Genomic DNA, 21,640 nt, shown 5'->3' on the forward strand with positions numbered 1-21,640 from the left:
TTTACCCCATAAAACCCCCCGTAAACCCCTGTTCCCATGGTCCGATCATGCTGGATCGCGAACTCGTTCGAATAAACGTACGTTTACACGTTTGTACCAAATTTCATCAAAATCGGATCATTTTTGCTCGAGTTATCCTGCTGACGGACACATATATATATATATATAAATATATAAATATATAAATATATATATATATATATATATGAATTTGAACGGATGGTGTTTTTGGCCTCTAGGGACCTCAAAACGAAAAAAAAAATCGGTCCCGCGTCCAGGTCTTACCATGAGTACTACGGTAATAGCTTATTCCCTATATGGGAAATTCGCTAATAAAGTCAAAATAGAAGTAAAATAGCACATAAGGATTATTACAAATTTAATTTTCATTGTAATACGTACTGTACTCTATTTGGGGCTTGATTGAAACACACACACACACACACAAAAATAAGTAACATTTAAATATAATAAAGGTACTGTAAATAAGTGAGAAAACATAAACTGTGAATGCTTTGATTTGTCTATAACTGTACAATTTCTTTATTTATTTAGCTATAGTGAACCAAGGAGTTTCAAACGTTTCGGTCTCCCAATCTCAAGGTCTGTGTCTTGAACAACTTTTTTCCCTCTTTTAGGTCGGTTTTTCAATCGTTGCTGGGCCTCAATGATGGAGGGGGGATTCCTTATCCTCAAATTTCTAACTAGGCGACTGTCGATGATTTCCGGCAAAATGCATTCCTGGTAGAACTGTACTAATTTAGGTAGTACTTTTGCCCAGAATTCCTCATCAATAACAATCCTCTCAACAAACAACTCTCCTTTTCTGGTGAAAACTACGAAGTCACACCACTTTCTTTTGGCAATGTTCAACTGACCTTGAATTTGAAAATAGTAGTCGTGACTTTTTTTTAGTCGAAGCTTTCCGCTGACAAGTTCAATACATGTGGTTTTGTTACTTTTCAAGTGGTCTTCGATAGAAGTGTCCTTAATTGAATATAGACATTTGACTTCTATCAGGCCTTCGCTTTCCACTAATCCATCTGGGCTAGCCCCTAAAAATGGGTAAGTTTCATCTATGAATAGGCCACACCGGTCGACCTTTAGTCCAGTTCTTTCTTCGTACATTTGAACAACTCGCTCTTCATTGTCTCGGCCTGTAACAATGGGTAAATCTTAGGGATTTGACTAGTAGCATTATCGGTCATCGTCAACATTATACAACTTTTTTGGTTTTTATCATTAATATGAGTAATATTAGTATGTATCAGTGATTGAATATACTTGGCATATAACGTACTGACATACAATTTTAATATCATGCCATAATTTATTTCTTTGTCGTCTTATGGTATGTCTATGTATATACAAATAAACTTATTTAGTTTTTGAAAACTCGTTAAAGCTCAAAGTTCTATAGTATTGCGTGAATTTATAAAAATTATAAATTGGTTGTTATCTTTAAATTTAAATATGGAATATGTGATTATTTGTAAAATAATATTTCTGTTTGTGTAAAAGTAGAGAATGGACAATGGAATGGATTTGCAATGGAAGTGGAATGGTGTAATGTTGGTTATTTGTTGAACATTGTTTTGTAATTGTTATTTATTAGTTATACAGGAGATGCTACGGAATTAATGTATTCATACCGTATGCGACAGCGTCAGTGTTTAGTTGTCTTTGTATGAGGATCGATTTAACCATGTTGTGGCAATCTGTATGGGGTTTCCTTTTTGCCACAGATCCAAACCGGGAAGCTGTGAGCCGGTTTATCCTCTTCTCTCTCCAAAGCGGATTTGTGTGTTGGCCTATGGTGGAGCGTTCAATATTATTATTTCCAGAATGAACGTCTTTCCGAAGTTCGTCAAGGAAGGTTGAGCATTTTGAGACCATCTCAGACTCCTCGATGTCGGGGTTTACAGCCAAAGGTCCATACTCGCTGTCATACTCACCACCACCTGAAGCAACAACCGCAATATTATGTCAGAAGGAGAACAACTAAAGTTTCTTCTGACAAACATTGTTTAAAATATCAGGGAACAATTTTAAATTCACTTTTATTTCGTCCTACTAGAAAAAACCACACTACTGCAAAAATTACGGGTCAATCTTTATTGTAACTTGTGGGCTTTCCCCATTAAAAATCATAAAATAAAAATAAAATCGTATGTTTGATTAGAAGTTTAAGTGATTTTTATTCATGTTTAGTATTTTTTCGTAGTTACAGTCCTAGCTATAATAGTACTACCCCAATTGCTGTGAAAATTAGAGTTCTATATTTGTTGCAGCTTTTGTGATTTTAACCAAAAATATACCATAAATTCTCCCACCGCTTTCCCATCATAAGGGGTTTTAGCAAGGCAATGGGAGAAAGTATGTGTCAGATTGCTGATATAGTTTAACTTTACAAATATACCGTAAGTGTGTGTGTATAATCACACCTAAAGACTTTATCATGTACAAACAATGATATCAGTACCTTATAAGAAAATAACTTTGTGCTTTTTATCAACATACCTTGACGGCGTTTTCGTTTAGGTGGGTTTTTTTCCAGGTACAAGCGTCTCCGGTAGTTTCTCTTTTCTCTCATCAGTATTTTCCTCTTGAAGTAAGATCCTGGACTTCTAGATGAAAACTTCCTCCAGGGACTAAGGTGCCAGCTCGGCCCTGAAGAGTGTGCCAAGGCTGCACCCATACATCTCCGCTGGTAGGAACCACCTGTGGTTAGATTCAGTCTTTTGCCCCCAGTAAACTTTGCAACATACCCCATATACCGCTCGGCAAGATTGGTGGTTTCATTGAAAACAAGACTTTGACATTTGCTCGCAACATTACCAATGACGGTCCTTAATTTGTTTAGAAAATCATGATCTAGTTGCATTATTACATTTTCTTCCCCTGATTCCTTTCTTACGCAAAATTCTTCACATCGTTCATGGTTTCCAAACACATGGTCCAGTGAGTTTGTGATGGCCTGTCTAAGTTTTGGCACATTTGTCGTACTTGTACTGGATCCGCATGTTTTTATTGCGGTCCTGACCCCTTTTACAATCCGCTCAAGTCTTGTAATGGATTCGTTTGGAGCCGGCTTGCTTAGAAGTTGCCGAGATTGTAGAGGGTACTGCGTATTTTCGGCTACCTTGTGCAAATTGTCACTCAAAGCTCGTGTGACATGATTCGCGCATTCAATTTTTTGCACAAATCTTCCGTATTGGCATCCTTCTTGAATTCGAGCAAAAACGCTAGAATCACCGTCTCCAATGTAGTACTTGTATATGAGACCGTAGTCCTCTTCACTTCTCTTGAAACCTTCAACGATGACGCTGCTCTCCATACCCGTACTAGGACCGGTATAGTTTTTGTAACAGATATGATCTTGCCTCTTTTTCCTGGAGTTACTACATGTGAAGCAAAATTTGTTCTTTACTCCTAGGAACAGTATCTTTTTTGTTTCAGCCCCAATGATTATGTCCTGTAATGTAAGCATTCGATAATTATACATGTACAATATACAGTAGCAGTAAAAACTGGCGTGACCTGGGCAAAAAACAAGGCATATTAAAATGTTAAAAGTGTACGTTTTAAATTACCACGTTATTCTTATGTGGAATAAATTAAAAATTCTAGTTTACTTGTTTATGGATTAATAAAGTTTAAATTAAATTTGGATAATTTCTAATTTCATACTAAGAATAAATTGGTAAAGAAACGTAACATATTTTTACACAGAAGTGATCTTTTAATATGACATGTAATGTGAAAGTAGCATTAATAAATCAGAAACAACATTATAAAACAAAAAATAATCTCCTTAAACATGAACACAAACAGCCTTAAAGAATTGTTAACCAAAGAATTACTTATATTGCGACAGCAAAACCACCTTCAATGTAAACAAATGGCAAATCAATGAAATGGTGGCTTCTGCCGTGACCGGAAGGGTTGTGACAAATACGTACAACAACTGACCAGCTGATTTACAGCCAGTGCTGCCAACGTATTTCGCGCGCATACGACCTTGTCTGCAAGTTACGCGCTCACTATTTCGTGCCTTCAAGTTGCAAATCTGGAGTGAGACAATGTTAACATTGTCTCCCTGATGAGCGAATTGGCCACTTTGCTTTCACAAATCAGTGAGAGAACATGTACATTGTTAGGTAACTGTAGGAAAAATGACAAAAATGAAAAACAAATCCCCCAAAAATTACTCAAAATGGACATATACACTCAAACCCAAAACTCGAAAATGTTTAGGAAAACAATACTTTCTCCATATACTATGTATCCATACACTATCCATATACTATGTATCCATATACTATGGATAGAATATAAAAGTAAACAACACGGTATCAAACTTAAATGGAAAGTTAAATTACAGAGTTAAATTTTAGCTTACCACTCCACTTTTAGAGCTCATTCCATGGCCATAGGATCGTTTTGCCCATCCTCCATCTCCAATCACTGTGATATACGGCTTGCCTTGAAATATATTACCCTTTTCCAGTGCGATCTTTTTTTCTTCCTCAGCATTGCGTTGCATTTTGTGAACCAGAATAGTCTCCCACGCCTGCAATAATACATTCCCTTATAGATGAACTCATAACATACTCAAAAGATACTTAGTACTATATAGAGTTTTGCTGCAGTATGACGAAATAATGTTTAGATTCCGGCAAATGATAATTGCTTTAGGCTATCTGTAATATGAGTTTAGTACAAATTTATAGCTAGTATACTTACATCTCCAACCTTTTTTTCGTGGTGTATATATTTTTCCTGTGACATAACAGGAACGTCCAAAAGGCTGAAAAGTTCCTCTAATTGAGCGAAGCCGATTCCAATAGACATTGCTCCCCATACCAAAGCATCATTGACGTTATGTTTTTCATCAACAGGCAATGAGGTAACTACATAGGTCTTTTCACAGTTGTCACAGTAAAAACTCCAGGTGCAGAACAATCCACTTCTAATTTCCTTTTTCAGTTCATACTTCCCCATTGTACATTTCATAGGGTGGGAAGCGATAACTTGTAGTTGCCGAAAAATGTGGCCAACATCAACCATTCTCCTACCGCTCATTACATTTTCCCTTAGTTTTTTCAATTCTTCCGACGAATAAGGCTCCACAATGAGGGGTTGTAGTAGACTTGGCGGATCATCTTTGCTGCAGTCTGGTTCCGGGTCTGATTCAATATCATGTTCTAAGATATCTTCATTGTAATTCAAAATTGGTTGATTATCTTCAGTCCTATAGAACAATAAATTCAATTACTAGTTTATAATCGGTGTTCAAAAACACTAATACAAAGCTACTGCTATAGCCTCTTGTTTAATATCCCCTATTATTATTCTGACACTTTTACGCTTTTTATTATATTTAATTTATTTTTCATATTGTTAATAGCCTAATTGAAATATATGTTATAATTAGTTAATATACAGTATAGAATAATTAATTTTATACACCAATTTTATAGGTACGAATATTCTATGCCAATTACACATTTCAACGAAACATAAGAGAATAAAAGTTGTTGTGTAGCACCACAGTAATAATCATAAGTGTCATGATATTTAGTAAAAATAATATTTCCTAGAAAAAAATATTCTGGATTCACCCCCAGTTTTTCGACAGCGAAGGCTAGTGAATAAGCAATCAATTAGTGGTAACGTTAGTCAATTGTTGTACAAGTGCTAACCAGGTACGCCAGCCGCAACAGGCGAGCATTTGGTCCATTGTTGTATTTAGTGCTAAATAGTATATTACGTTACTAGTCCTGAAAATAAGTGTTTGCCGGACGAGTGTGGTCGTTCCCGTGCGAGACGAAGTCGAGTACGGGATAACCATACGAGTCCGGTACACACATTTTGGACGAGTTACGTACGATAGTTTACGCCATACTACTTAATTCGTACAAATCCTTATATATTTCCACCAACTAAAGGACTAAACATCACGAGTCATAACCTAAGAGAGGTTATGTTTTTGTTTATAACCAATCATTGCCACGCAAATGCAGTGTAATCAGCTGATTGGTGTCCAGTAAAACTCATTGCAGAACAGTATTACGCAATGAAACCCCATTTGAATAAGCTGGCGGGAAACAGCTGTTTTCTGGACTAAATCCTTGCGTGGGAAGTTCGTCAAAATAATGTAGTGTGGCGTAAATAATGTTGTGTGGCGTAATAGTATATTACGTTACTAGTCCTGAAAATAAGTGTTTACCGGACGAGTGTGGTCGTTCCCGTGCGAGACGAAGTCGAGTACGGGATTACCATACGAGTCCGGTACACACATTTTGGACGAGTTACGTACGATAGTTTACGCCATACTAATAAATCTGTACAAATTCTAATATATTTTCACCAACTAAAGGACTAAAAATCACTAGTCATAACCTCTAAGAGAGGTTATGTTTTTGTTTATAACCATTCATTGTCACCTAACTATAGTATAATCAGCTGATTGGTGTCCGGCAAAACTCATTGCAGCACAGTATTACGCAATGAAACCCCATTTGAATAAGCTGGCGGCAAACAGCTGTTTTCTGGACTAAATCCTTGCGTGGGAAGTTCGTCAAAATAATGTAGTGTGGCGTAAAAGTTATTGTTGTACATTTATTTGTAAATAAAAGCACTTTTCATTTCATTTCATTTTTTTCAATCAATTAGTGAGTAAACGTATTTGCCATGAGTGCGAATAAAAAACTGTATAATTCCCTACTATACGAAGGCAAATATTTATAATTATAGATTAAATAGACATTAATTATATGAAATTGGATCATACCTGGTCTCAAGGAGCAATCTGTCAAAAATGTCATCATTGGTGTCTTCTTGGATCGTAGTTGTGGCTTCTGTCTCTGCTACGGAGGTTGCAGTAGGCATGGAATTTCTAATATTAGCTAAATATCTCCTTGCACCTATTGAGCGTTTGTTTCGTTTATGTGGCCTCGGCTTTCTAGGCATTATTCTGGGTATACGGATAAAAAACGAGCTGTCCTAAGTAAAATAACTTACACAGTGTTACAGAGCTATAGAACTAAACACACAGTGAAAAAAGATTATGGTGTGTACCGCACGTGCCACGTGTGTGTGACAGTCACTCGTCACTGAGATGATGGAAAAGCGCGCGAAAACAAAAAGCAACATCTGCACTGCAGGTGTATGGTGGTGGTAGTGGGGGAATTCCGAGCGCGGACTGCGTAGCGGGTTAGTATCCCAAAAATACAGGGGTTAACTCTATTCACATGTACCACAATTTAAGAAAAACCGTTAATAATAAAAAAAAGATTTTTTGGGAACATTTTATAGAAGTTGTTTAAAAGAGATTGACGTGTTTATATTTTTCCTAAAGCAAACAGAGCTCAGATAAAAAATGTTTTTCAAAACCAAAATATATTTTTTTTACAATATGAAATTTGTATTATGCTCATGACTTTAAGCATATCTAACAGCGTAAGAAACATTTAACATATTTACAAAATACGAAACAATGATCCAGTAATTCCGGTCCGAAGTTCGCTATTTTTAACATCTAAAAACCACTAAAAACTGGTCAAAAAAATTTTTTTTTTAATTTTTTTGCCGTTTATTATTACACTTAAAGTAATATCTGACTTAATTTCAGTATCAAAACAAAAATTGTAAAAGCCCAAGCACAACCTTATGAAGTAAAAGTAAAATAATTGTATGCGAATTGTAGGAAAAAAAAGTATGAGATTTATTATTTTCCGAGAAAAACAAAACAAACAAAAACAACCCACTGTGCGGATCCTGCAGCCGCTACAATAACAAATTCTGTACTAAAGATGAATCATAATGAGAACTAAAACAATAATATTTCCCTCATTGCGAATCATAAAAAATCAATAACACTTGTAATTTTACATAAGCCTACAGTTAATAAGAATGAACAATAATTAAAACTAGATAACCTGTGAGAAAACCTTGTCATTTGTACCAGAAAGTGTGTTATAATAAAAAGGTTCATAAAAATTTTTTACTCTTATACGTAACGGTTCATACATCTTTGTTATAATAAATTAAAGATAAATAATTTTACTGATTAATGTGATGAGGAAAATTTAATTACTTTTGCAAAATTAACATGACTTATAAACTAACAACATTATAATAATTGAAACATTATAATAATTGAAACATTAATGTGTTTCACTTCAATTATGGATAACCAACACAATAAAAATAAAGTACATTTTCACAAAAAATAATACATCTTGAACATAGTAACTTTTTTATGACAATAGAACGTGAATTTTTGATTTATGTTTAAGATGATTGGTGATATTAAATTATTATCATATATATAGTATTATAAAGGTCTAGTCTGGTTTAAAGTAGTATTATTAAAACTGATAGGAAATATCCTGTTTCAGCAAATTATGGTGCTTCAAATATTATTTTATCATATAATGAACGTTATTACTCTTAATGGGAAAAAGTTTGCAATTTATGGTCAAATATTTTTACTTTAGCTTATTAAAATATGACATCAAGTTACTTGACAGCTCATGAAAGAATGATATTTGTTAATTTAAAATAATTTACCTAACCATGAAACACATTATAAAAATCTAAAGAGCAAATTAAAAATACCTATGTATCTTATAGGCTGAGTGCATTATTCAACCCATTAACTGCATAATGATTACGATGAAGCATTGTCCGTGTTGGAGCCGCTGTTGCCGCGCTGATTGACACCTCCGCTGAGCTGTCGCTGGGCCGTTGGTTGAGCCGTTGGTTGAGCCGTAGACTGAGCCGCTGGTTGAGCCGCTATCACCTTGACGTCCTCGGGGCTCCTCACACGTGCTGGTTTCCCATCTGCCGTCTTCCTCACCAGGATCTTGCCTTCTTTGACCCATGCATACGCTAGTTTCTTCTCCTTGACGAGCTTTTTGGCGCAGTTTAGAGTTTCTTTGGCATGGCCTGTGAGATGTTCGTTGATAAATATTGGTGTATCAGGAAAGCTCGGATGCACCATTTTAGCGGTTAGGTCGATTTCTTTAGCCGCAAGTAGCCACGTCATCCTGGAAGTTCTGCGGGTGAACTTTACGATGATATTAGGATGTTTCTGGCGGGTTGAAGGCACCCGATGCGCTATTGAAATGTCTTCATACTTCCAGGGCGTACCGATGGTGTTAGCAACTGCCTTTAGAACGGCATACACGTCTTCATTCTTGGTTAAAGGCACCCCTACGACCTCCAGGTTGTCAATCCGGCTGTACTGCTGTAAGTCTTGTAGCTGCTCCGTCACTGAGTCTACTTGTTTAGACAGGTCGTCGCAACGTGATTTGAGATCCACACATTCTTGTTTCAATAAGATGTTTTCTGATTTTAGGCCACTTAACGATGACGTAATTGTTTCTTGCCATGTATTTATTCGTTCATTGATTACGTCAAGTTTTTCACAAATCGAGTCATTAATTTTCCCTTCTAAACCAGAAAGTTTCTGATCAAGGGTGTCACTAAACTTGGCGTGTAAGCTGTTAATTGCTTTGAGGACAGTAGAATCTTCGGTATCACTTACACTTGACATTGATGCTGTCTCCTTATTAAACTTGCCACACTTGAACGGACGGTTACGGGTCTTCCTCTTCAGGTCAGGTCCCGCACACTGCACGTGCATCACGTCACTGCACTCCACGCACGATATTACGTCGGACGAGTTCTCGTTGCACTCAACGTTGCACTTACAACACTCCGTCATGTCCCAAATACGTTATTACAAATGTTGAATGTTACCGTACTAAAGGTACTGTATAATGGTAAGCAGCGAGGCACGCAGGACCGGGCGAGCGAGTGGGTTAACTGATAACGAGGTCCTTCCTCATCGACTGCTAGATAACGACTCAATGTCTACTTGCAGAACCCAAATGTGTTATATGTAAAGTTGATGTCTTCTTACAGTATCCGAAGTCAATGGTCTATCCGGTTCTAATAAATTAAATGTCTACTTGAAGTATCTAATGTCAATGGCACATTTGGTTCACGCAAATGAAATGTCTACTTGCAGTATTTAAAGTCGATGGTTCATCTGGTTCTCATAAATTACATGTCTACTTGCAGTATCTAAAGTCAATGGCACGTCTGGTTCAAGTTAATGGAATGTCTACTTGCAGTACCTATCCAAAGTCAATGATATATTTGGTTCACATAATTTGGAATCCCTATGTGCAGTATTCAAAGTAAATTGTACGTCTGGTTCACGTAAATGAAAAATGTCTACTTGTAACATCAAAAGCCAATGGTGCATAATCCTTATTGGTTATACATTTTGTAGCAAATAATGCTCAACGGTATCAATCCGATTGTTCTTCCCTTTTGTTCTCTATTTTGCAATGTGCTAGTTTAGATGATTTATTTGTAAACACATGTTACAACTTTTGTTTACCTTTTTGAACGGAGCGAAGCGAAGCGAGCGAAGCTCTTATACTACACTCCTGCTTTAGTTTTACAAATACTCCTCATGAACGGCTGAAGCGATCTGCATGAAATTTAGCACAGTTATAGTACCCAACCACGGGAAGGTATAAATCTGAAATGGAACAAATCGGACCACGGGGGTTTTCCCTATGTGAATTTAAACTTTTAGAAATTTAACATGGGCCTTATGGGTTAAGTGGATGCCATGACAGTATTTGCAAGATAACAATAAAAAGGTATTATTCCCCTAAAATGAAAGTCTCCTGCACAACTTCACGATACGCTCTTTCCAATGAGACCAAAATCATGTCAATCGGTTCAGTAGTTTCGGAGGAGTAATTGTCACAAAAATCCTGCTTGCGTATTAAATAAGTACTAGTGTCCCTCTTGCTCGAATTCGAGCAATTGCTAAGTATTACAGACGTTATTTTAAAACGAATAACATTCATAATTTCTGATGACTTTAAAAGATTCGACTCAAAGATTATGGAAATACTCAATACAGTATGTACATAACAGGTCGATATAATCAACATTTCTTGTAAATATCTTATCATTTTTCAAAAGATGATCTTGTTTTTTAGAGTTTTCTACAAATAGACTTACTCATAGCCGCATTAGGTTGTCTATAATAACGATTATAAACGAAAAAAAAATTATTTCTATTTCTACTCCTTGGTGGTGTTTTACGACTTTCCTATGTTTACATAGTTTGCAAATCGACTCTAGATATTTCATTTCAACAAAGTCAGTAAATGTTTGTAGTAAACTGTTAAATTAGCAAACTTATTGACTGTTTTCAATTCACATATTTTCTTTTTCTCACTTTTAATTTCTGACAACAGTTGGAGTTGCATAACAATGTCAACAAAACACACCCTACATGAGCATGGTGGTTTTTTGTGTTTATTACCATGTTAATCTTATGGAGAAATACGAAACTTTAAAGGGCTCCAGGGCCTCACTCTCTAATTATTTCCCTAAAAAGAAAGTTTCCTGCACAACTTCACGTTACGGTCTTTCCAATGACACCAAAAACATGTCAATCGGTTCAGTAGTTTCTGAGGAGTAATTGTCACAAAAAACCTGCTTGCGTATTAAATAAGTAATAGATATATGGATTTGCTTATGTTAAATTTATTATTTTAAGAGCAACCATCACTTAATTTGAAGACGATAATTAAATTATAAATAATAATTAGTTGATTTGGAATTAGGTAGCACGTGCCCATTCTACGTACGGGAATCTTAGTAGAAATTTCTTAAATTCAGAATAGGAGTTGGTTTCCATATTTAGTGTGCACTTTTCCAGATATGCTGGGAAAACTATTACTGTATAGGAATACATATAAACCTTCGCAAATACAATATCTGACAGTTTCAAGCCAAAACGAATGCTTCGCAATTAAATGTTACCCAATCTTGTTAGTCCATATTTTATATCTATCTAATGAAGGAAGCAAAGGAACTGCTTTATAGATCTACTAGCAACAGTGCCCGTTATGGTTAAACACAACGGTCTCTAGTAAAATAATGGTTATGAAATCCATACACCACTTTACTCACTAATATTAATGGTACAGTTTAAGCACATAACATTAGAATGTTTAGAATGTAGAAAATTTAATCAAAGAAAAATTAATTAGATAACAATAAGCTGTTGAATTATTAACACATGTTTCGTATGATTAGATTATACATACTGGTAAACCAATTATTATTACCATCTATAAAAATAATTGGTTTTTCTTTTCCGAGTCGGATTAGCTCTTCTACCCGACCGATTTTCATAATTTTGGCCAACTAAGGACGTACCGCAGATTTATTTGAGCTACTGTATTGTTTATTGAGATCGGACTACCTAAAGCACACTGCTGAATCACGAATCAACGATAATTACCTATCTGCAATCAATGATACGTAACTATATTTTTATTTAAGTTATTTTATATGTCTTAAAATACTTCAAAAGCTTTCACTTGAGATATTGATAGTTTTAATCAATTAAGTTCAAGATACTGTATCGCTCAATCATAAAGTATAAATTGCATTATATCTTGGATATGGAATTTAGTTTTAAATATATTTAATTAATTCTAACTACGTTATTCTATTTGTTTTGACCTAAGAACCTTCATTGAAATACCACTCCCATTTCATTAAAGCACACAGCTAAATCACGACCAACACAAATTGTTCAAAAAATTGAGTTCTTTATCATCGATTTATATCCAAACGATCTTGCTTGCAACCTCAACAGTACTTTCATAATTATTTGCAAATACAGTGTATTCACAAATTAGGCTATCCAATGACATATTAATTAATAAAATCGGTTCAGTAGAACTGTAGATTTAATTGTACAAAGCTTAAGAACAACATCTTTAATTCAGTATTTTCTCACTACTATACATTTGGAGGTTGCTTAACGTTTTTGCAAATAACTTTGAAATGGCGAGGAAATCGAGCAAAGTGGAGCGTGATATTCTGAAAGAGAATAAAATTTCCTACAAATTACCATTATGTATTGCTTGAAATTACAAGAAATACATACTGTTTCATTAAAAAGTAGTGTAAAATTATACATATTGTCATATTTGATAGATAGATTGGCATTAATTTGGCTAGTTACGTATACAGACAAATTAATATTTACGTAACAAACAATTTACAGTATTTATTTTGCTTTTTGGAAATGCCACATTGCTATTTTATTTGCATCATTTGTTGCAAAAGAAGCCACATGACCATATAAACGAGTAAGCCCCTAACATTACGTAGAGAGATTAATTGACAACTTTATGTAGCCTATGTATAAGGCTGAGACAACTAACTGACATCCCCCATGTCAATGAATTTTAGCTTTAACAGTAACCCCACAACCAATTTCTCAAAACTATGATAGAGGGTTATTTATTTGCACAGAAGTACATATGTACGATATGAACTGACGCGACAAGACGAAGGAAAAATCAAAAACGGATATACATCCCTTTGAAGTTAGAACGTGCCTTCTCAATAAACAGATATTTTTTCTTATATAAAATCATAGATTAATCTGCTTTACACTGGTAAAATAGCGGACATATAGAAATCACTACCATTGAGTATAAACCTAACACTCAAGATGGCATTTTACGCAATCTTCTCCTGGAAAACGAGAGTACCTATCAAGATCCAAGTCATTTTAATGTATTCACTGGATTGGCGAGATTGTCTTTAGCCATTAAAATATGGCCTCACTACTTTGTAAATAATATTACAAACGTTCAAAAATGCAGTTTTGTGCGATTTATGTCAAGTTTTCGTCCAATTTTTATTGCATAATCATCTATGAAATAACGAACAGCTGTTCGGATCAAGATTATTTTTCCTAGCTGTCACTGATATGTTTACAAATGTTGTTTACAAATACCGCAACCTTTTTCAATCACGTTTTGAATGCAAATCCCAACCAAGTGAGAAGTGATATTAAAAACGTTTTTCTTACATAACGGATTTAATTAATCGAAAATGCAATAATATAGTGTAATAGTGTAACCGTAAATGAAATTAAATAACTATGCATCATCCAGTTCAGGAACCAGAGATTCTTTGTGTATAAATTGTTCTTGAGTTTTGATAACCAGAAAGAAGACCTTGAATCAGTGTTGTATACGGCTGGGAAACTTCAATTTAATAATGATCGTCGCCAATAGCTTAGAAACATGGTTTCCACTCATTGACGGCGCTTCAATGGTGGTTGTGTAAAGTGTAAAGTAAAAAATCACAACTGCAGTGGGTGATTGTAACAGAGGTTTACGGATGATGCTAAGCTCGCTTTTCTAATGTGTTATTTTCTGTTCCTACCATTGACTATACATATATAGTCAATAGTACCTACTCACCGTGTGATGCAATCGCTGGACCATACAGCCAATAGGCCCATAGCCCATCTCTTGGGTACGTACGTACGCCTACCCAATTATTCATAACAACCTTTTCCACGACGATCCGGTACTTTTCCCTAGAATACACGGCCTACTTAAGAAATAAAATTACAGACGTCCAAAAACCCAACGTTGTGTGATTTTTGTCACATTTCCTTCTAATGTTAATAGATAGCCTTTACCAATCATTGTTTAGAGGATACGTAATCTATTAAATAACAAAAAGTTGTTTGTATGAGGTTGTTTTTTTTTTCAAACTGACACCGATAAATTACATTAAAAGTTGTTTACAAATAAAGCAATTAATGGGAAATAACTTTGATTGCCGTTTTAAAACGTTTTACGAGACAATCCAAAACTAAGAGATCAATAACCTCGGGACTTGATTAAGTCATATAATTGGTCTGCTGTAGGCCTACTATAGTTTTCAACTGTGAACGTTGGTTTTTGGTACCGGTTCTATTCCTTAGAACCGTTGGTACTGTTGGTAGCAGCAAGAATCATTTTTAAGTTCCAACACATCACTGTACTTTACAAATTAGTTATCGTTGGTGTTGCACCTTATTTATTATTACAGGCGTATTCAATTTAATTGATGTCTTAACTGTACAATTTTTGCTTTTTCTTTCTTGATTCCAAAATGTTAGTTTATGCTAAGAAAACGATAAAACTTAACGCATTTTAGTAAAACATTCATTCAGCAAACCATCATGAACTGTTTAAACGCTTTACGTTGTTTATGTATCAATAGTTCGTGGCCTATTTTGGTAATTTGTATTATAAATTACCAATCTAAATCGTATATAGTACTTCATTTCATATTATAGTAAGCCGTCATTTCGGGTCATCATCGGTCCAAGCAAATATAAATTGTTATGATGAAATTTGATGACATTAACAAAGATTTCAGATACTAATTGTATAAGTACTTTGTTATGCTTAAAACGTAGCAAATTCCCTAATTAAGTTCTGTATTTTTGTGTGTATGTCTGTTGGTAACGCATTAATCTTCTTATTTCTCAGTGTTTCACGGAAAGGACAAAAGCACCTTTATAATGAAAATGTCAACCCGAATAAAGTGTTAAATTGTGAGGTTGAGGTAGTACCTTAAATACTTTTAATCATTGTGGAAGGTAACTTTCAATTATAGGCCTACATTAGGGCTATGCCTCATAGATCTATAAAGCATTTTTTAGTTTAATCATTGGATTTAACATATGGACCAACACGACCCAGACTAAATTTAATTTAAAAGCATTTGTTTTGGCTTGAAACTGTCAGATACTGTATTTGCGAAGGTTTATTTATAGTTCTGCCAGCATATCTGAAAATATGCAAACCCAACTTCTGTTCTTAATAATAAGGTTTCAACTGACTACAATAAGATCCCCGTGCGTAGAACGGGCACACAGCTAGTTATAGATTCACTTAGATCAAGCATCTGCAGTTGTTCGCATTTCACGGATTGTGGCCCATTCTGTAAGTAACAGCTGTGTTTACGTCGTATACATAAAGTTGGGCATACTTTGGTTCAATGTTAGAGGGTATTAACGGTCCAATCAGATAGTAGTATGTTTTCTGTGCCGATGGTAAAAGGAGTCCGAGTACTTAAAGTTATATAGACTAACTGAATGATGTCGATTCATTTTGACACATCGTTTTTAAAAATCCATCCATTATTAACGGAGGAGAGGTGTTTCGTAGAAATCACCTTCACGTATTATACAGTATATAAGGAGTACCATAAGATATTTTTATTAACATTTGATATTATTACACACCAAGTTTAACATGGAGGATTCGAAATGTTTAATGTCAAACTTTGTCTCAACTAATTTGAGAGAACGGCTTGATAAATAAAGGCATGTTTATTTATTATTTGTTTTATTAATTAGTTTGAAATAAATATAAGTAGGGAAACTTCTTTTTTTTTAGCAGTAGCAAAGCTCTGCCAAAACAATTACATATAAAAACCGATGTTCATAGTTTGGTTTACTGATATCAATATTTAAATGAAGGATGATAGCATTACTAAGTGACAAATTATCAGTTCACTGAGAGATTATGTGAACACGAGACATCTTCTATATAAATAAAATTAGAGTTTTGTCTGTACATTATTTCTTAGTACGATCTAGGACTTGCCTGAAATATTGTGTTCAACTATTACGGGCTAGAACTAGCGTAAGATGTGTTGGTGGGATAGAAAAAAGGTAGAAAAATTACAGGGTCACGTGACTTTCTCTCAGTAACACTCTTAAATTGTATTTTAGCTTTTATTATGGTTTAAAACGCAATACCATAGATCCAAAATGTTATAACACACATATTTTTCCTTTGTTCAGTTGAATTAGTGATTAGGGTAGAGGCAGCGTAAAGAAAATGAGCAAAATACAGGGCAGATAGTGGCGTACACAGGGTAGTATTTAAAGGCTAAAAATAGATCGTTTAAGGAGTTTTCTTATCGAATAAATTCCTACTGTGTGTATTGATGTCATTAGCATTGTTTTTCAAACGTGCTATTATCTCACGTCAAAAATGTGCTAGTATAATTAACGACTAGTGTACATGTTGCTCTAAATCAAGCAATTGCAAAGAAGTAAAGTAGTTATTTAAAAACAATTATTAACTTATTTAAAAACGAATAAAAGTAATAATTTCCGATGAGTTTAAAAGACTAAACTCATAGATGGAACGTACCTAACATTTCCATATAATAGCCTAAACATTTCTTGTAAATATTTTACCATTTTTCAAAAGCTGATCTGGTTTTTAGTGTATTCTACAAATATTTCCCACTTATAGCCACATTAGGTAGTCCATGTTGATCTTCGTCAATGATAACGTAGTCAGCATGGTACTACCCATTGTCACCAGTACAAATTTCAGTATTTTTTTTATAGAGATACAATTTTGTTTACAATAGGTACTTAAGAACTGCCTGATTTTCTGCATAACCTCTCTGTCACAATTTTATTTGCCTCAATTGGCATTAATTTGGCTAGTTACTGTTACAACGTAAGTTATATTTACCTGAAAATATGCAGAATTGTAAGGCCTACTGTTGTTCAGATGGGTTTTTGTTTCCCTTGAATGTGAATAATGCGAATCCTTCAATGCAAGTTTTAATAAGGTTTCTTGGATGTAGTCATATTATTTTAAAATCACTTGACTTTTATGAAAACATATATAATGTCCTTGCCGTACCAGTTTAATTCAGCCTTAGAGGGATTTCCTTTGCAAATCATCATAAAGTTATTTAATAAGTCCGTGTTTCCAACAAAATAGTAGCACTTCCGATAACATCCTTGTTCATTGTTTGTGGGATAATCTTCATATTGTAGGTGTTCTTCTTTTATATAGGATGAGACCGATAATATTTTTAAAAAATCTCGATTTCTGCTACTTGGTGGCGTTCTATGACTTTCCTATGTTTCCTTGGAAAGCAATTACGACCTTTAAGGGCAGTTTATGAAATAATGGATAGTTTTGCGCTAGTTTTCTCGTCATGACGAACATTTTAAGTATATGGTTTATGGGGGTATGACTTGTAGTTTTCACAAAAGTTCATGTGTACTTTGGGCTTTATATTGATAAACTAGTGGCTTGTAGGGACATAAGTCCCTAAAAAGCTCAAATGTAAAACAAACTATTGTAATATTTAAACAAACTCAGAATAAAATTATCTATGTGTCAGAATCGATACAGTGCTACAATACTACATGTACTCATATTAGTACCCTGGCCCAGTTATTATTTCTAATATTATAGCTCTACTCCTTTTGTAAAGGCACAACTGAATTAGTGTAAAGGCTGCCCTATAAGTTATAGTTGATAGTTATAGTTGATTATAGTTTCGTTTCTGATCAACATAAAATATAAACTTCTCTCTGTGTCAGCTTATGTGGTGGTATTCCTCCTAAAGCTGTGGTTGATTTTATACACTCTTTAAAATAGGCCAATTTAAACGTTCAATGGGTTCATAGTTTGTTAAGACCATAGTAAAGTATTTATTTGCTAATCCGTTATAATTTTTAAGTTAATAACACAGCGCTGTCTGATGTTATGATGCAATGTACAGATAGCCGACAGCTAAGCCATATCAGCTATAGTCATGTTAATAGTATATTATTTTTCATTCAATGGATGTAAATTTTGTTTGAAAACATTTTACCGTTTATATTATTTATTTAGCCTACAGTTAAAAAAGCGAATCATCGACTGATTACTTGCCATTGGTTAGGGTTCCATTATCATGTTAATGAAACCAATCAAGAAAACAAATTCATCAGCATTAATATAGGTACATATTTTTGGTTAGTGAAACATAAAGAATCGGAAACTACCTCCAGGGTTTACTGTTATAGATTCTATCTTTACTATCTATATAGATTGTATATATATACAATGCATGTTGGGCTATATTATTTTAACCTTTTTTCCTTGGAGCAACAGACAGTAGATACCTGGTTAAAATCTACTCCAAACAATTTTATTTTTCCGCCCATTGGAATTTGTTATAGTAATTAATGAAAGGAATATATGTATTGCCTGTACAAACCTTTTTCAAATTTTATTCCCAGGTTATTCTCTAGAGTAACTGTTAAGGTTATTCCACTCGATAAAATCATAGATTAAACACTACAATTACGTGTCAAATTAAATGTTATGAAATTTAAAACAAAAGTTTTGAATAAATTTTCAACATATGTTTTGAAATAAAAACAAAACAGAAGTTTTCTAACTAATCTTGCATCGTTGATTATTTAGTCAATGGGGCTATTTCATGTTAAACATTCCTTCAGCACAACAATAACCTACTAATGTGAAGAAATGTAATCAAAGTAAAATAATTTTGTAAACTTCGTGAATATATGTTTAAAGAAACCAAATCTTAAATGTTTCAGCCATTCTACTTCCATTTACTTTGATTTTAACCATCTCCCACGATTCTACTAAATTTCATGCGCTTGGCTAATTTACATACAAATACACAAATTTGCAAATTGCACAGTAAAATTAATTTCAACATTCTAAGACATAACGACAAAAGTCTCAATTGTAGGTAACGTCATCCCTGGTTTTATATAGTATACAGTACATTGCAGAATTTACTGGCAAATGAGTTAAATCCAAATGTAATATTGCTTACTGGCTTAGATGAATCACGATAAGCTGTATTGAGGTAAACAAAAATCAACAGACAAATGGCTTCTAATGCTATTCTTATGGAGAACATTTTACGTTATATTATTGACTAAGTCAAAGGTTTTATCAAATTTTGTGTTAAAATTTGGGGAATTTCACTATTTTTCCGGGATCGAGACCTTTAATTTGAACCCTCTCCCGTCGTTCTACGACTACCCAGTCGCCCACAATTTTGACGCAAAGAATCGGCTTTCGTAATTAATATATAGATAGATATTTAATTTCCACAAAATCAGTTAATGTAACCAATGCGTTTCGTTGAATTGAAAAACAAAGAACACAATTAAATTAAACAGCTGATGTAAACAATATTATGTTCTTCGAAAGGATAACATGGGAACTTAAAAAGCCACTGTGGCAGAGGCCAAGGGACTTTTTCAAAAAAATTAGGCCAGTTTGCAAATCTACGCAACACGCTCTTTCCAATGAGACGTCAGTGGATAAAATCGGTTAAGAAATGGTGGAGGATTCAACCGACAAACTTAGTGTTCGCGTATTAATTATATAGATTTCATATGTGCATGAAATGTTGGTGTGAAACCAACTTGTATAACTTTAAGCTAAATGGTTTAAGTTACCTGGCTTCGTCAAGTGATCCTTCTTCAGTATTACACTACTATAGTTTCGGACTTGAAAATAAGTCCATCTTCAGAAAACGTCAATAGGTCATCTAACCAAATTGGACTTCCAGAGGCTACCTCACCATGTATACCTTTGAAGTAGAGGCTATATTTATTCCCAAAAGGTATCAAACGCCAGCTCCTGATCAAATCTTTTCTATCACTTTAAAGTTTGTTTCGTGTTTTTAGTCTTCACGTACAGAGACTTAAATCTTTGTATTAAATTGTTAGCAATCATAAATCGTGGACAGAATCCTCCACAAAAGATAAATACAATATAGTTCAACACCCTAGAACTCCTTAAAAAAAATATGTTTTGTTAAGGCTTCGTCATAATGTTAAAAATACTCAATACAACAAATTCATTAATTTTACATATGTAAACGTTGATAGTTGTGTGCGTATTGTATTTTAATATATCTTCTGTATACATCTAGTCCTCTATATTTTCTGTGTACACAAATGCTTCTGTATACACTTTTTTTGCAACTCACAGTAACTGAGAAATATTCTAAACTGGTGAACTGTTTTTATAAATTTTTGCCATTATTTCTCAACCCGTGCTTAAAAAATTAGTGACTCGTGGATAAATCCAGATACAAAATTTAATCTAAATCGGACCACAGGTTTTGTCTGTAGCTCTGTATCTGGATCATACAAGTGTGTATTATATAACCTGATATTAGTCAAAATATGTTTTATTCTATAACGTTTAATTTAATTAAACATAAAAGTCATGCTCCCTCCATTTTTAAAGTATTCAGTCCAAAAATGTAATAAATTTACTTGTGCATACATATTTATTTCGTTTTAATAAATAATTGAGGTGATGCAATACACTTATGTAGGCAGTCGCAGCAGTCGAATCCGGGCATAGCGCCTAAAGTTTCACGAACGCAAACCGCGCAACGAGTAGCTAAATGAGCCGTAGAGTAAGTGAGCCATCTAATATTTTGAAGAGGGTTCACTTACTCTACGGATCATAGTGCCAATGAACTGTAGAGTAAGTGAGCCATCTAATATTTTTCTGCAGGCTCGTATAGTATACGAGCCTATTCCTATAATTTATATTATTCATTATTTTGGCTCGTATACTATACGAGCCGATTCCTAAATTATCAAATAATTCGTAAGCTTGGCTCATAGTCACTATGATCTGTAGAGTAAGCGAACCTTCCTACTGTATTTTTAAATATAATACACGAGGCTCATAGGCACAATGATTCGTAGAGTAAGTGAACCCTCTTCATTTATTTTTTATTTTCGATAGGCTCGTATAGTATACGAGCCTGTAGTGCAAGTGAACCTTCAATATTATTTAAAAAGCTCGTATAGTCTATGATCTGTAGAGTAAGTGAGCTGTCCCCCTTTGACTGAAACGGAATTAAAGTTTAGGGTTTCGACGAAGAAGAAGAATTCTGAAGAGTGAAG

The 21,640-nt window shown here is 34.2% G+C and overlaps 2 protein-coding genes across 2 annotated transcripts; both read right to left on the reverse strand.

Annotated features, from left to right (window-relative positions):
• Positions 1 to 555: 555 nt before the first annotated feature.
• Positions 556 to 6,894, reverse strand: LOC128983994 (uncharacterized). Its single transcript, XM_054403275.1, has 6 exons — positions 6,797 to 6,894; positions 5,089 to 5,254; positions 4,403 to 4,573; positions 2,521 to 3,475; positions 1,653 to 1,961; positions 556 to 1,157 (listed from the first exon to the last, which is right to left on the reverse strand). The coding sequence occupies exons 1-6, from the start codon at positions 6,892 to 6,894 to the stop codon at positions 556 to 558; spliced, it is 2,301 nt and encodes a 766-aa protein (XP_054259250.1).
• Positions 6,895 to 8,677: 1,783 nt separating this feature from the next.
• Positions 8,678 to 9,736, reverse strand: LOC128983995 (uncharacterized). Its single transcript, XM_054403276.1, has one exon. The coding sequence runs from the start codon at positions 9,734 to 9,736 to the stop codon at positions 8,678 to 8,680; it is 1,059 nt and encodes a 352-aa protein (XP_054259251.1).
• Positions 9,737 to 21,640: the final 11,904 nt, after the last annotated feature.

This window comes from Macrosteles quadrilineatus, unplaced genomic scaffold (genome assembly GCF_028750875.1).
Source record: "Macrosteles quadrilineatus isolate MER2022 unplaced genomic scaffold, UCM_ALF_1.0 Scaffold_2__2_contigs__length_208266976, whole genome shotgun sequence".
NCBI lineage: Eukaryota > Metazoa > Arthropoda > Insecta > Hemiptera > Cicadellidae > Macrosteles > Macrosteles quadrilineatus.

What these genes read in the sequence shown, in the direction of transcription:
- LOC128983994 (XM_054403275.1), bottom strand. Translation starts at nt 6,894, where the DNA reads ATGCCTACTGCAACCTCCGTAGCAGAGACAGAAGCCACAACTACGATC. An exon ending in AGATTGCTCCTTGAGACCAG is followed by an intron (nt 5,255 to 6,796) that starts GTATGATCCAAT and finishes ATTGTTCTATAG; the next exon opens with GACTGAAGATAATCAACCAA. An exon ending in TGAGCTCTAAAAGTGGAGTG is followed by an intron (nt 3,476 to 4,402) that starts GTAAGCTAAAAT and finishes CTTACATTACAG; the next exon opens with GACATAATCATTGGGGCTGA.
- LOC128983995 (XM_054403276.1), bottom strand. Translation starts at nt 9,736, where the DNA reads ATGACGGAGTGTTGTAAGTGCAACGTTGAGTGCAACGAGAACTCGTCC.